Source organism: Herpailurus yagouaroundi, unplaced genomic scaffold, assembly GCF_014898765.1.
Source record: "Herpailurus yagouaroundi ecotype Mexico unplaced genomic scaffold, PumYag 196, whole genome shotgun sequence".
Classification (NCBI taxonomy): domain Eukaryota; kingdom Metazoa; phylum Chordata; class Mammalia; order Carnivora; family Felidae; genus Herpailurus; species Herpailurus yagouaroundi.
Window position 1 is genome coordinate 32,047,159 of NW_024412427.1, and position 15,605 is coordinate 32,062,763.

The following is a 15,605-nucleotide window of genomic DNA, read 5'->3' on the forward strand; positions in this document are numbered from 1 at the left end:
TGCAATTAAGTACCACCCAAGGCTGTTGTTGAGGACAACTTATTTAGGTCAAGTACTCATGAGAAAGCATTCTTGTTATTTTGAGATCTTTGATGTCTGATCCATCCACAGGATGTGACAGAATACAGATTCTGAATTTTGTATAATGTTAATGCCATGTGGTGCAGTTTTAAAACATTTCTGCAAACCCTTTGACATCGCTTCCATTGAGAGGTGGAGTCTTTGTCCCTCCCTTGAAACTGAGTGACCTTTGTGACTGTTCCTCAAAATGTAGTAGGAGTGACACTGTGTGACTTCTGAAACTAGATTAGCAAAGTCTATGTAGCTTCTACCTGAGTCTTTCTTGGGGATCTCAGTCTTTCTGTGGGGTAGCCCAAGCTGTGCACAGAGGCCACATATATGTGTTCTGCTGACAGCGTAAGGTGAGATCTCAGTTAACAGCCAGGAGTGACTCTAGACACGCAAGGAAGCAGGTGAGCCTTTGAGGTGATGCCTGCACCCTGTACCACCTCAGAACACTTGTGGGAGAGCTCAGGGGAGAGCAAGGGAGAGTATGTAGTTAACATATGGTGTTATATTAGTTTCAGGTGTACAATATTCAGCAATTTTATACATTACTGTGCTCATCATAAGTGTACTCTTATTTTAAATCACTAAGTTTTGGAGGGATTCTATAAGTAACAATAGATGTCTGGTTTTCGGAGTGTGCATTTTTCTATTTGGTCTTCATATCAACCCTGAATGGGAAGTATTATAACTCACTACTTTGGATGTGAGGAAAATGTCTGTGAATGTTGAATGCCTTGCTTTCATCATAAGGCTCTTTGAGATGTGGAGAGATCAGATGCCAGGTAACTGGCTCCCTGGCATAGCACTCTTTATATAAAGTGATGTGGTCAGGCTCCAGAGGACTGGGGCCACACTCAGCCATGACACCACTGCAAGCATCATTAGAACATGCTGTTGTGTGCACATGCCTTTTGGACACTTTCTTCATCTCATATTTAGAACAGGCATTAGGTCAATTTTTATGACTGTGTAATGACAAATCACCCACAAACTTGATGGCTTAGAACAATAGTAATTTACTACATTTCATTGTTTCTATGGGTCAGGAATTCCAAAGCAGCCTGGCCTGGTGGTTCTTGGCTTGGGCTCCCTCATGAAGCTATGGTCACATGTTAGCTGGAGCTGCAATCCAATGAAGACTGGAGGATCCACTTCTAGAATGTCTCTCTCCCATGCCTGTCAGTCTGCACAGCGCTGCTGAAGTGTCCTCACTGCATGGTGCCTGACTTTCTCCAGAGCAATCCATCCAAGAGGCCATTATCTTTATGACCTAATATCAGAAGGCACACTCCATCACTTTTGCTGTGTCCTCCTGGTCCAACAGATCATCTCTGAATCAGCGTGGCAGGGACTGCAGAAGTGGGAGGATACTGGTGATGATCACTGAGTGGGGCCATCTTTGAGACTGGCCACGAGTCAGTAGTATTACCTCAAGACACAGGTGAGGAAGCGAGAGTTGGGATGGTTAGCACTCAAGGGCTCAAGGCCACAATGGGGGCTGTGCAGCTGAGATCTGTAGCTACTCGTCTCTACCCTCCAAGCCTGTATTCCTCCCCATCTACAATGAAAGGTGAACTTATAGTGTATTTTGATGCACTGATGTTAGTTTTTTCAGGAATTTCTTGAAAATTGGGAAATTCTTCAGAATGTTATCATGGAAAGAAACATGGGACGTGTGGGTTGGTCAAGCTGAACCGGGGGCCTCCCTTTTTCCCTGAATGAATACCTCATTTTGGTGGGGCTGAAATTCTACCTTTTGCCTGGATGCCCCTTTTTAAAAATATTTTTTTTCTTTTCTTAAGCTGATGGGTAATTTAAACATGGGAAGAAATGGATCCTAGCTTTGTGTGTGTGTTTTTTTTTCTAATGCAACTCCAAAACTGACTTTATAGAATTTTGCAATGATCAAATAGTCTATTAGGGATAAAATTACGTAAACTCTGATTCAGTAATTTCCCTTTTGAGAATTTATCTTACAGAAATAGAGACAGTGGTATGTCAGGCTATAGGTGTGATGGCATTGGCCGCAGGCACTTTTGTTACAGACAAACACTGGAAATCACCTGAATGTGCACAGATGGGGGTTGAGTAAAGAAAGGTACATCTATTCTAAGGAACAATATGCAACTATCACAAAGTGTAAGTTGGAGGGAGAGGTGCCCGTGATGTACTGCAAAGTTTAAAAAAGTTGTAATGATATGTATTGTATGATGCTATTTCTGTAAATAGGAAAGTCCTGTTATCTTTGTGTGTATTTGCATTCATCTGGAAAGAATCTGCTTATCAACTGGATGGGGTGGGTGTTGCGATGAGAACAGATCATTAATTTTAGAAGGAAAAAAATACAGAATACATGGTGTAAAGTACAAATCTATACTTTGACTGTTTTATTAAAATGGTGATTAGTAAGTCTTCCCTAATCTGAGTATTCCTCTTGGCACTCTGCCCTCTTCTTCAGGTTGAAACAATTCCAGGGGTTCACTTTTTCTGGTGCCTTAAAATGGAGATGCCAAGATTTCCCTGAAGGAAGGCTATAGAAATAACTGTTTCTAGGGGGCCCATAATCACCCATCAACATGGAAGACAAAATGGGGTGACATTTTTTAAAAGGAGGAAAAGATGATGCCATTAATGTGCAGCCCTTACTGGTTCAAACTGTTCACTGAAGATTTTCAGCAAATGCTCTGTAGGCTTGGCAGGAGGGAGATCTGTTATTGAAGCCCTCTGCCTGCACTTAGCCCAGCGGCCATTTCTCAGGGAATATTGATCAAAAGTACTCACCTCCACCATCTCAGGAGCATAATGCAGTCCCTGAGTATTCATGGGGGAAAAAAAAAAAGCTTTTCTTTGCCAGGCTATTTTCTGAAGTCAAAAAGATCCTTTCAGGAGCTATAATAGCAAGACCCTTCCCACTTCACACCCTTGGTGAGAGGCACACTCCAATTTTCAGACCCCCAGGACCCCACGTCAAGGTGGAAGCTGACAAGTGTGACCTCTTTATGTAAAATATTCTCTGTCAAACTCAACAAGCATTTTGCTAGAGGGACAGGTGGTACATACAAGTGGAAGATTAAAAATTACAGCTGGACACATAGGGAAAGGGAACTCTTGTCCTGGAGAGAATTTATTCATTTATTCATTTATTCATTTATTCTTTACTTCACCAAATAATGTTTTAAATATAATTTTTGATTACATACACAATGTCCTCCGATATCTGAGGCAGCAATATCTTGGTGTGAATGTAAAAAAAAAAAAAAAAAAATCTAGTCAGTGTTTTTCTTGTCAGACATAGTTAAAAAGGGAGGATGCTAACTGGGACTTCCTAATTTCTCATTTGTTCTGTAAGAGGCAGAATCTTCCAGACAAATATTTCTTAACACGACAGCTTGTTATAAATTCTCACTCCCTTCATCTTATCCAATTTAAGTTAGGATAGTAGAGACTTGGGTATTCAAAGTACTTTTAATTTAAAATGATAGCAACAAAAAAGCAATCTCCAATTCCAGAAAATTCTTTTGAATGACTCAGAAAGAGTATCATTTCAGAGTTCCTGCTGTTTGGGCTGCTGTCATTTGCTAGTTTTGGAGGGCAAGTGTGAGAGGATATTTGGGGCAGGGAGAATGTCACTTTTGTTTAAAATTCCCCTGATTCCCAGGGCTGTCAGCTGGGCTTTCTATGTTGTCTGGGGGTGAAGATGTGGTTTAAGCTGCAATAGGCAGTGGGCAAAGAGACTCTATCTTCAGTTTTGGGAGCAAGTCTGTTTTCATTCTGTTCAAGGGCAGTCTTTGGGGCAAGTAAGGACACGGATGTGTCTTTACCTTCTTAACTCCTGAAACATAAAACTTTTCTCAGGGAAGAATGAACAGAATATTGTGGCCAAAGCTAAATCACTCTGTGGATCTGTGTGTACAAAGTGCAGGAGGACATCCTGGAGTGTGGCATCAACATGTATAGCCTATTCTTGTTCTTTGCCACAGTCTGTTTTTCAGGTCTGAAAACATAAGCAATTTTTCTTTCCAGATATGTATTATCCAAAAAACTTCCAGAATAATAGATAAAGGTCAATAAAAGCATCATCTTCTTTGTCCTTTGGGAGAATATTCCAGTAAAACAAGCTCCCTAGTTCTGGAAGACCCTGATCTGTTTGTGCCTGGTCCAAGTGAGAGAAAGGTCAGGGTGGCCTCAGGAAAACCTTCAAGGTAGCCAGAAGGAGCATGGAAACTACCAACAGTCCGTGCACTGGTGAAGTAAAGTGCTGCTGATCGGGGGTGTTGTCACAGAACAAGGCCCAGGAAACGTAGTTTCTCCTTGGAGCTCCACTTTGTAGCTGTGTGAACCCCAGGGAGCCATCTTTGGGCTTCAGGTTCAGTACCTGTAGAAGGAGGTGGTGGGAGTGTGGAGATAGTCCAGCTGATAGTCCTGGGTAGACCAGAAACACAGGGATGAAATTGACGGTGTGTTCCATCTTCATTACCTTATTAGTTTTTTGATTTGAAATGCAATTAAAACCATTTCCATTTATTTCTATAAATAAGAGCAAATGGTAATAGTTTCTCTTGACATAAACTGTTTAATAAATCAAAGTAGCCTCAATTTGTTTCTACACATACACAGATCTAGAACACTAGCTCAAATGTGTATAGACGTGACCAAATATAAATGTGTGAGTCTTCTTGCTGAGAGATACCCTGTACTGCAGCAAATGTAAAAAAACTCTGGCATGTTTCCTGTAACACTCAGAATATTTTGTTATGGCAAGGGTATACCTTAAAGGTATTCTTTCTTTAAATTCTGGCACCTGGCAAAAATCCCAGAGAGGTTGAGGAGAGCATTACTTGCAGCAATGGTCTTTTTGGAACCACTGGAAGTTGGATTCTTTTTGGAATTCTGCTGAAGGTCTTGCATGATCTGGCCTAACATTTGATGAGTAGTTTTTGAAAATGTGGATATATGATGACTGGAACACCCTCCCCACACCCCCACCTCATCTTTTGTTATAAATAAGACAATAAACTGCTTTATGAGACTTTCATAACAATATCCTGTGAAATTCAAGGACTATTTCCGGATCTGAAAGGAATCCATAAATCATCCTGGAGGGAACTGGGACCATCTGCAAAGTGGAATCATTAGGAAGGGCAGGACACTACCCTGAGCAATTCCTTGGAAATGTTCACTCACCTTCTCTCCACTCCAGGGTACACATGCAGGACAGGGAGTAAGGGCTGCCCAAAGCATCAAAAAATGGGGCTGGTCCAAGCCTCTCAATCCAAATCTATCTGCATGCAAGTCAGAATCCTTGAGAGGGTGAGGGGGACTTTAAAAATTAGATGCTGGGGTTCTACCCAGATGTGGTGGATCAGAATCTAGGTGGGGGATGGGAAACATCTTACGAAGCTTCCTGAGGGATTCTGATGCATGACAAGGCTCGAACCACCACTTCTAGGAAGCAAAGCTCTAAAACTCTGCATCAAGCTGCATTCCATGAGGTACCAAGTAGTAAACACATTTGCTACCAGTCCAAGGCTTTAAAAAGCTACATCAATTCAGGATCTTTTTGGCTCCTGGAAAGGCACCTGGACCCTTTTGGAGGTCACCAAGATGTCTCGTAAGTAATAGGTAATACCTATTCACTAAATGGACCAAAGAATTAATTTTAGGCAGCTTGACTGTCCAGTATGTTGAAAGTTCCCTGGTGTCCAGAGCATGGGAGTAGCTCAGGACACGGGTAGAGACCACCTGGCCAGGCCTCAGAATGTGATGGCTGAAGGCCTGAAGGCCATCGACGGGGCTTCAGCCATGCCAACAGGAGGCTGGTAATTACATTTTATCTGTCATTTATTCACAAAGACACACCCTCAAAGTTGGCCTCTCGCTCATCAGAGCCAGGGACTCCTGACTGACTGAGAGGTCAATTTTACATAAACACATTTATAAACTTCCCTGGATTGATACTAGTACCATTCTGGATACATAATTACGCTTTGGTTAAAAAAAGATGCTTTTGAGGAACTCTGAAAAAAGCAAGCCATCTTTTGTCAGATGTCAGGATAAACTTTATTTTCCTAGAAATGATAATGAAAACAAAAGAAACATATGGCACATAAGTATTGTGTTTCTACTTTATTAAATCATCACAGTAAATCAGAATTAAAGACAAAAAGAGGGTAAACTGGAGAGTCGAGTGGTGGTCATCAGTGGAGTTGTGTGCTTTTCTGGGTGTAGCACACACGTGTCTGCAAAGGTGGGTTGTACGTAGGGGTCTATACCACCTAGGCATAAACCCAGATGTGGGGCATTGGGCAAATTAAATATGAGATAGCAAAATTAAATCAAATGACATATTATAACTTAATTTACTATATTTATCAATTTTTTTTCTTATTTACATGTACTAAATGTTGTAGACCTGAAACCATAAGAAAACATTCACTTCATGTGTATGTCATACATAGATACTGAGCACAACTAGAACGATGGTTGTTTCATGGTGAACTTCCCTCCTGATGTGGACATTCTCCTTCAGTAGATCTAGACATAACGCACTTACATGTAAGACATCACAGTACGTTTTAAAGATCCCTCAAACCCCCAGATGACATAAATGTAACAGGAAGTGAAGCGCAGGTGGCCACACTGGGAGGAAGGTCAGGAAGACGTGATTTGCATTGTCTACGGATCCGCATGATCTCTTGTTTGTAAGGCTGAGGGTCTGATCAGTCAGCCCCTCTTATGAAGTCAAGGCTTAAGTCCCGTCCCTCCCCGTGGCTCTTAGCAGCTGCAGGCTTCACTGCATGGAGACCCTGTGACAGTCACCCAAGCTAGACTTCCTCACTATGGTCTACTTAAGATTTAACTATTTTTAAAAAGTCATCATTTTGTTTTTTTAAAGTACAAAAACCTTAGTGAGACTGTGGAACATCAACTTTGCTTTGGACAGAAATCAGTGTGCAGAGAAGTGAGGGGACTGGCCTGGCCCTGCCTGGAAGCCAGCAAATCTTATCCATTTTGGGCTGATTAGGGCTACTTTCAAGTACAGATGGCTGGCCTGCTAATGTGAAGAGTCAGCGTTGTGACTCAGGTGGGTCCCCGCTGGATGAGTGACCCCCCACAATTTTGCTGAAAGGCATTTATTACAAAAGCACAATATTTGCTTTTCTAAGTGAAAAAAAAAAAAAAAGGAACTTGATCATTCCAATTTTCCACCCCAAATAACAAAAGCAATTCAAGTCCACGTGATTGTAAGCAAACGTGGTTGCTAGATTCCCTGGTCCCCTCTTCCAGACCAAGGCTGCTGCTGACAACAGTGGGTTCAGATGAAGCTCCAGTCCCCAAGTGGCGGGTTGGAGTCTGGGGTCACGGGGATGTTAAAATCAGTAGGGCTTACAAGAAGTCTAGTTATTTGCTGCCTACAACTGAATTTCCCAATTTGCAGGTTAGGAGGACTGATTCCGGGAGGTAAGATGGAATCCTGGAGCAGAAGTCCATGGGAGTTCAACGTGACTTCCAAGTCCTGACACTTCAACTAAATCTGAGAATTCTGCCACAGGGGTTTCTAGAGCCTGGAAATGACATGTTCTCCCAGAAACTACTTGCCATCAGAGCCTAACTGGGACTCTGGAGCCCAGGAACATGTGATGCCCTTCCCTGCAGGAAGTAGGTCTGGGCACTCGGTAAATATGCAACAAAGCAGACTCAACAAATCTTGAGTCTGAGCCACTGGGGACATCCCAGAAAGCCCAAATCATTATACAGGTGGGGGTGGGGGTGGGGCAGGAGTGGGAAAGATAAGAATCGTGGCATTTGCCCACACAACAGAAAATGGCAGCACTTCCAGTCACCCTTAACAGTGTCATTAAGCCCCAGTGAGTGAACCAACTGGACGGGTTTATAGAACAGCCCAAAGTGATTGAGGCTTACTTCTGTTTCTCTCAGGTTCGGGTGATATCCAAGCTGCTTCTGTCTGTGGGCCTGGACCTCATGCCCTACCTGAGGCTTTCTACAAAGCTGAAAAACAAATTCTCTCTAGAATTAGAAGGTCTATCCTTTGAGTAGGAACTTCTTAATCTTTCCCCATTGTCCCAGAAGCAAGTCTGGTTCCTGGGACCTGCTTGTTTCTCCTGCAATGGTCAGGTACTAGCCAAACCAAGCCGATGGCTGACGGACAGAACTGACTGGTCAGTGAAAACAGCCACTCTGATGGAGTGAGGGGGCTCAGAGGACTCCCCAGGAAGGTGACCACAGCCACTGAGGGTAACAAAGTGGGCACAAGAGCAGAGAAGTAGAGAGTCAAGGGAGGTGGGGAAGCACCCTCGCATGGCTGATCCTTCTCTGGGCCTCAGTGGCTGCTGCCCCCAGTTCTGAGTCCCAGGCTTACTCTGGAGCAGGCTGCAGGCCTAGGAGAGAGGCAGAGGGCTGAAGAGGTCTTCCGAACTGACTGATTTTTCTGTCACTGACACCCTCAAACCCCCAGCAAGGATGCTGGGAGAGTGCAGATAGAAGGTTAGGTTTTTCTTTTCTTTTCTTTTTTTTTTTTTTTCTTAAACAGGCTCAACATGCCTTCCTTGGAGCCAAATGTGTAGAAAGCACCCATTGTGCCATGGCTCTCTCTCAGCAGCAGGCAGGAGAGCACAACTGCAGGGCGAAGTTTCTGGAGGCAGAGGGACACCGTAGGGGGTGCCCGTCTCAGTCGAGTGCCCGCATGGGTGCATTCCCTGTGTGTCAACTTAGTGCTATCCTGAGCTGGGCCCTTGAAGCTTCCTGACCTTAAGGAGCTTTCACAGGGACAGGACCCTGTTTCTAGAGTCATTTGAGGACCTCCAGGAGGATGCTTGGGAAAACCTCTCCCCAGTTAGTGGGCATTAGGCACCAGGTGGAAAACACTCAGCGACTCATATAAAACTTCTCCTGGGCAAAAGACCCTAGGGAAAGCCAATTTCCATGATGATGAAATTTTTGAGTAAACCATAAATCCTAACATCAGCACTAGCGAAATCAATGTGGAAAAAATTCCTGTTTGACAGCTATTTTGCTGGCCCTTCTGTGAATCATGCTTGGGTTTATAAATGAGAGGAAACAACTCGGAGTACAGAAACCAGCTACCCCCCACCCCTTCCCTGAACACCCAGCATCGTCTCCTGCTGTCCCTGCCCTGGAGCAGCCACACCAATGCCCACAAGCATGGGTTTGTCTCTGGTTGTTGGTGACTTTCCCTTTTTCTTGTTTGAAGCCCAAGTTTCGTGAGGTCCTAAAGCAAGATGACACAGCCGAGTGAGAAAGTCCAACCCTCAACATCTTGGGGGGTTCACCTTCAACTTCGGAAGTCCGTCAATGGGAAGATGTGTGGAGGGCACTAGCAGAGCAGTGATGTTTCCTGGAGTCTCTGGGTTTGGGGTTCTGGGGTCGGGAAAGAGGGAAGTCTCATTCATCTCCTCCTTGCCAAAAGGCGCCGTGAGGTAGGCACTAGGGCTGGTGGCCAGGGCCCTGCAAAGAAAGCAGAGAGAGGCCAAGTCACAGCGCCCTTGTGGGCACAGATTCATGAAAAGACTTGTGGCACTCAGAACACATGGAACCACGTTCCCAGAAAGGGGTTCTGATGACCTCCCTATGTCACCAGTGCAGAGATGTTTGCTGAACGAATCAACACGTGAATGTCTTTCCTCCGGGTCTTTGCTGTGGACTTCCCTGAAGCATAAAACGAGCTATGAATCTTTTCAGATTTCACTTGGCCTCACTGTCCAATCCACATGTAAAGAGTGAAGAGAAAAGGCATCTGACTGCAGTAAAACAAAGAGGAGCCAATGAAACAGTAGCATGGCCCAGAGTCAATGAAGAAGCAAGTAAAACTTGATGGACAGCTTTGGGGATCCCTGCCCTAGTTATTATTTATGTGTATTTACATATTGATATTTCACCCGATGAGTTACAACTCGATTATTCCCCAAAGGGTCTGGGGGAGAGGTTAGGACTAGGTTGCTTGTGTGAATGAGTCCAGACAAGCATAGTGCTGTTTAGCACTGGAGGGAAAAGGAGTAAACTCAAAGCCTGTGAATCTGCACCTCTCTTCCCCTCTCCCGGGTGGTTGCGAGCGTGCTCAGAGGAATCCAGGAATGCCTGCTGCAATACCCAGCCACTGTTGCTGCCAAGGCCTGCCCTCCCCTGGGGCAGTTCTGCGAGGGAGAGGATCTTTCATCACCCCTCTTGCCCACTGTAAGCTATTTTTAAGCCCTGTTCTATTATACCCCAAGCTTCCAGGCTTCGAACAAACCTCAGAAGCAGGCTTTCTATCCTCCTTCTGGCATGCTCCACTTCCAGGGGTTTGGTCTTTGAAATTTTTATTATTATTGGCATGGGAAATTAATTTATGTAAGTTGTCTTATTCACAGACAACATCTTTTCTCGTTTTCTGACCTTACCTATTGCTTCTAGGAAAAGCCTCTGAAATCAGTGCTCAACAAACATGCATGGACCTGAGAAGATAGCTTTCTCCGGTGTGTTCCCAATGCCAGCACTGGGGGGCTTTACCGTCCCTCCTCCCTGCTGGTCGCTGTAAGGCTGGGCAGAGACAGGAAATGTCCTGCAGCTCTCTCATGCTAGTCTCATCTTTAAAAACAGGCTACTTTTGACAAAGGCAGCCCAGCTATATTGCCCTCCATGACAGAGATGGCATTGGTAAAAGGTCTCTCCCTGTCCCCTTGGAGCTGGATATGGGGGTGAACAAACCCAATTCAATCCTAGATAACATTCTGCTTTGAAATACCTTCACTTCAAATTGTCTAAGATTTCACATTAGTCACTAGGAACCACTCTACCCAGTATTCTAATCAGATCAATTGGGAGAGAGAAAGAAAAACATAAAAAGCAAGTGAATGAAAGAGATAAAATGATGCTTGAAGATATGCTATTAAGTGAAAGAGCAGTTCTGGATTAGAAAGGAAACACTGAACCCCTCTAGCTGGGGGGCAAGGAGGGAGAGGGGGGTGCATGCTGCATTCCAGAGGCTGGGCAGGATGGCAGGCAGACAGAGGGACGCCAGGCAGGTGGGCTCTGAGGAGCCGCATGAAGCTCTGGGGCAAAGCGGCCCCCGTGCATTTGAAAGCAGTGGCCCCAACTGCTGGGGGTGCAGGGAAGCCCCCCCCCCAATAGCTGCAACCTGCATGGCAGTGCCCCCTGCATTCCTCCAGTCCCCGACTTCCTCCTGGCACACCCCCAGCGCGTGATGGCTCCTGCAGTGCCCACTGCACCCCGTAACTGACGGGGAGGCGGCAGCTGGGGAATGAGCTGGCAGACCACAAAGGGGGGTGGTTCCACTCGCAAGCTGCCGGCAGCCGCTCCACTTAGTTGGCCTCTTCCTCTTGCTGGAAGCTGGGGGTCTGTTCAAAGGACACTTGAGCCCCATGTCACCGTTCTGTGGCAGGAGCAGGAAGATCCCCAGGGATATGGGGTCCCAGAAATAGAATTCTGCAGGACAGGACTGTACAGCCCCTCTCTGCCCCACCCAGTAAGAGCACCCGGGTGTGTGGGGCTTGTCGCCTCTGGGGGCTCAAGGAACTAGGCCCCATTTGGAACAGTTCTGGGACTGGGCCAAAGCTGTGGCAGAGGGAGAAAGAAAGGGTAGCTGGGTCGGAGGGTCTGGCCTGCAGGTGGAGGAGGATGATGTTTTGGATAAATCCAGAAGTCTCGAGGCTAACATTCCACCTGCATTTTTCCCAAGATGGTGACGGGCATCTATGTCATGCGTTCCACTGTGGCAATATGGTTAATAAATGACAGCTCGCTGGTGTCCTCCGGTATTATTACTGTTAGCATCGTCACCATCTGGTGTCCCTTCCACCTGTGAGCCCATGAGTCGGTGCAGCCTGGGCCACCCCCAGCCGGCACTGCCACAGGTGGCCCCAGAGCCAGGGCAGAAAGGAGAGGCCTACAGAGGTCACACCTGCTGCAGCCAGCCTGCCCTCTGGGTCCTAAACTGCAGCCCATCCCCGGGTTCCTCACCCTCTGTGCTCCCCCAGCTTTTGTCTGCTCTTCCTCCCCCAGCTGTTCCATTCAGCAGTCCCCCCCAACCCGGACGACCTGCCCTCCCCGCACCGAGGCCTTGGAGGCGCCCGTTAAGGCGAGCGGTCAAAGGCCGGCCCAGCACGTGCCACATCTTATCGGCCCATCTCAAGATCCTGCTCCTCCTGGCTTGGGCAACAAAAAAGGGGGCGGCCCCGGGTCCACTGGCTCCCTGTGGCCCTTCACACAAAAGGGCGGGTGACAAAGACATGTTCCAGGATGGCAGGTGTTGGTGTCGGATTCCGCCCAGAGTGCACGGGCAGAAGAAAGGCGAGTCTGGGTTTCCCCGGGCAGCACAGACATGCAGGGGCACGAGTGTGGGCAGGGCCCCTCGGGAGGGGAGATGGGGACAGCAGGAACTAGAGGGGCATTTCAGTGCGGTGTTAGCCACAGAAGGAGGCTGGTTGGTGAATTTACAACCCCCCTCCCCAAAAGCAGGGACGTTGGGCAAATCCAAAGCGTCAGTCTTACCTTGCTCAAACGTGGCAATGAGACCTTTACGTATTTTAATCTGAAGGGAAAGAACATAAAATCAAATGAACACAAGCCCAGCACACCCGTAGCCCAACTTGATAATGAACGCAGTGCTAATAAGACATTTATTCCTGTGCTGCCTGAGTGTTGTCACTGCCTTGGAGATCATTACCAACTGGAAATTCACTAAAAATTCTACTTGGCAGGACAGAGTTCTAGCTGCGGTCACATTTATAAATGTGAAATGAAAGAGACAGTGGTGCTCCTAGCATGTGTTGTGCAGACGCTGTTGGGAGCTCTACAGACGCAGAGCAACACTGACCACCGTGTTTCTTTTCCTGTTGCCCTGTATCTGCTGACAGATTTGGTCTAACATATAGTCAAAGGTATTAATTTTCAAGATGAGCATTTGGAATTCAATGGATGACCTGAAAAAAGAATTGGCAGCCTCTAAGCATATGCAAGTTTACATGCCTCTTAGTTTCATGTCACTGGTTTCTGAGTGTACAGTGTGTGAACTCAGTCCTAGTGTCACCTGCGATACGATGGTACCCAGGGAGGAAGCACGCAGCATGCTGTGCGGAGGGCAGCAGGGAAGGGGACCCCACAGAGTTGAAATGGGACTGTAAGCTCACCCTCACTCACGAAGCTGGAGGATCTCAGCAGTCATGCTGACCCCGAGAGATGATCTGAGTATCACCGTACTTTGTGACAGGTTTTCTCAATCCGCCCCCCCGCCTCGCTCCCATCCCTCCCACAGACATCCAATTTCCTCTGTGGGTTTCTCTCAGCAAATCGTCAGCCTCGTTTTGTACCAGGCATAGCTCCTCACCCCAACCCCCACAGCAATCCTGAATTCAGTGTCACTTGGCCACCATTAAATCTGGACAAAGGACATTCATCAGTGACACGGCCCGTTGTCTGCATGGCCACAGTCATAAACTTGGATTGTCTGCTGAGCCCCTTGCCAAGGTTGGCACACTGACCAGGGCCAGTTTCTAAGTCGGTGGTTCAGAAGGCCATCAGAAGAACCAATGACATACTCTTAGGTGGGGCTCTCCAGAAGAAATGTGCACTTTCTATGATCTATTGAAAATATTCCCACCTTGGCAAAATTACTTGGGGTTTAGAATTTCAGGATAAATAACTGATTGTGGATGATAAGTCTTATTTGATTTTCAACCACTGTTACTTGCTCATTCTCTATACATTGACTGTGCTCTAGGGCACAGGAGACTCTTGTGACTGTGTTGATTGTTGGTAACAGACTAGAATGTTTTCCATGGATCCTCGATAATAGGATTATCTAGATTTCCTGTTTTCTCCCCATGCATTGTACTGTGGCACCCCATTTCTTCTCATGGAAGATGGCATATGTACAATGTCTCTCAGCGGGTGTCTTCCTTGAGTTGGGGAGGCCCAGCTTTTCAGGGTACCATGCTACCTACTCTTTCCAGGGTGAGCAAATGGGGTCTCTTCATGAAGGGGCTCCTTGGTCTCCCTCCCCTGCAGCCCTTCAGCCCTGGTTATGCTGGGCGTACCAAGAAAACAGATGGCGCAGCTAACAATGGAAGACTTGTTTGTAATTGCTGATGAGGACTGGTTTGCTCCTCTCCCCAGTGTGTCCCCAGATGCAGCCTGGTGTGGTGTGCTGGACCAAACAGAATGTCTCAGTGACTGCCAGTCCATGGGTGAGTTAAGGAGATGCAAAGACAGAGACAGTTGGGGGCTGCCTTAATTATTCCATGGGGCTCAAATGTCACTTGCCCTTGACACACAGGCAGTGCTACCAAAGGGTGGGGGCCCACACATGGAACACAGGAGTAGGCTGTCAGCTTCCTGATATATCCCTGGGGGTGAGTGTGAGACACCAACTAGCCTGGGCAGCGCTGGAAGGCACCAGAAGAGAGCACAGTGCTTGGAGGACAGGAGGCATGTGATGCTTAGGGGTGTTGGGAAGAGACACAGAGCATAATTATTTCATCTTTTCATCAGTTCGGCACCTGAGATGTGCCAGGTTCTGTTCCAGGCTCTTGGTTATAGGCATGAACAGAGCAGATGAAGATCCTGCCTGTGGGAAGCTTTGGTGGAGGACCTATGGCATGCATTCTAATTGGGGGGCAAAAATACCATATTTTTTATATGAAGAAAGCCCAGATACCAGAATGGTAAATAAACAAATATACAGTATTTGTGGAGTGTTTCGGTGGGGGAGGAGACCAATTAGGAAATCCAAATGTCTTGGGAACCTCCATAGTGGGGTCATAGTGAAAAAGACATTGAGCCACATTGGGTGATAGGGTTAATATGTGCATCAGATTCAAAGTTTTCTTGTATGTGTTGGGACTCGGGAGTAGCATTTAGACTTCTAAGAGCAGCGGGGTGGGACCCCTCTGGAGAGAGCCCTCCACACATCAGCCCGACACCAAGGGCTAAACTGTAGCCATTCAGCGGCTCAGACACAGAGCTGAAGCCCAGAGAACCCAGAAGTCACTTTTAGAGAAAGATGTCTTATTTCTTGGGCCTCATGCAGCTTCTTGGATACTCTGGATATCAACAAGGATTTCATAAAACACAGGACACAATAGTCTTGATCGGAGATCTGCTGTGTTCCCCACAGCTCTGCCTAGCGGAGGCTTTTCAAAAACTGGTGGGTCTTTTTGTGGCATGTGTTCTCTGGTGGGACTTGCTGGGATAGCAGAAGAGCAAGGATTTGAACGGAGCTTCTTATCTCTGAGGAAAGGCTGCCATCCGGGACTGCCACCTGGGATAACACTGGGCAGGGTCAGACAAGAAAAGTGGCTGCTTCTCCCTGGGTCCTTGTTACTGAACAGTCAGTGTGGAAAATGATTAACTGGTTCAAGATAATTAGGGAAGGGAATGATTTTGAGAGCTGGCATGGCTGAGGGAGAGAAACAGTGGACCACGGTTCCAGCTTTAGGCGAGCGCTAAATATCCTCCCAGCAGGAAGGCGGACAGAGCCGGAGATCAGAGAGCGGTCTGAG

General features: G+C 46.6%; 1 protein-coding gene across 5 annotated transcripts in view; it reads right to left on the minus strand.

Moving 5' to 3' along the window:
* Nucleotides 1-6,176: 6,176 nt before the first annotated feature.
* The window catches only part of RALGAPA2 (Ral GTPase activating protein catalytic subunit alpha 2), a 329,216-nt gene continuing 319,787 nt past the window's right edge, over nucleotides 6,177-15,605 (minus strand). For all 5 annotated transcript variants that reach the window (XM_040447849.1, XM_040447847.1, XM_040447848.1 and 2 more), the window contains 2 exons: nucleotides 12,598-12,637; nucleotides 6,177-9,555 (listed from right to left, as the gene is read on the minus strand). In XM_040447849.1, the coding sequence (XP_040303783.1) occupies nucleotides 12,633-12,637 (5 nt within the window). In that variant the 3' untranslated portion in view covers nucleotides 6,177-9,555; nucleotides 12,598-12,632. The remainder of the gene's footprint in view (nucleotides 9,556-12,597; nucleotides 12,638-15,605) is intronic.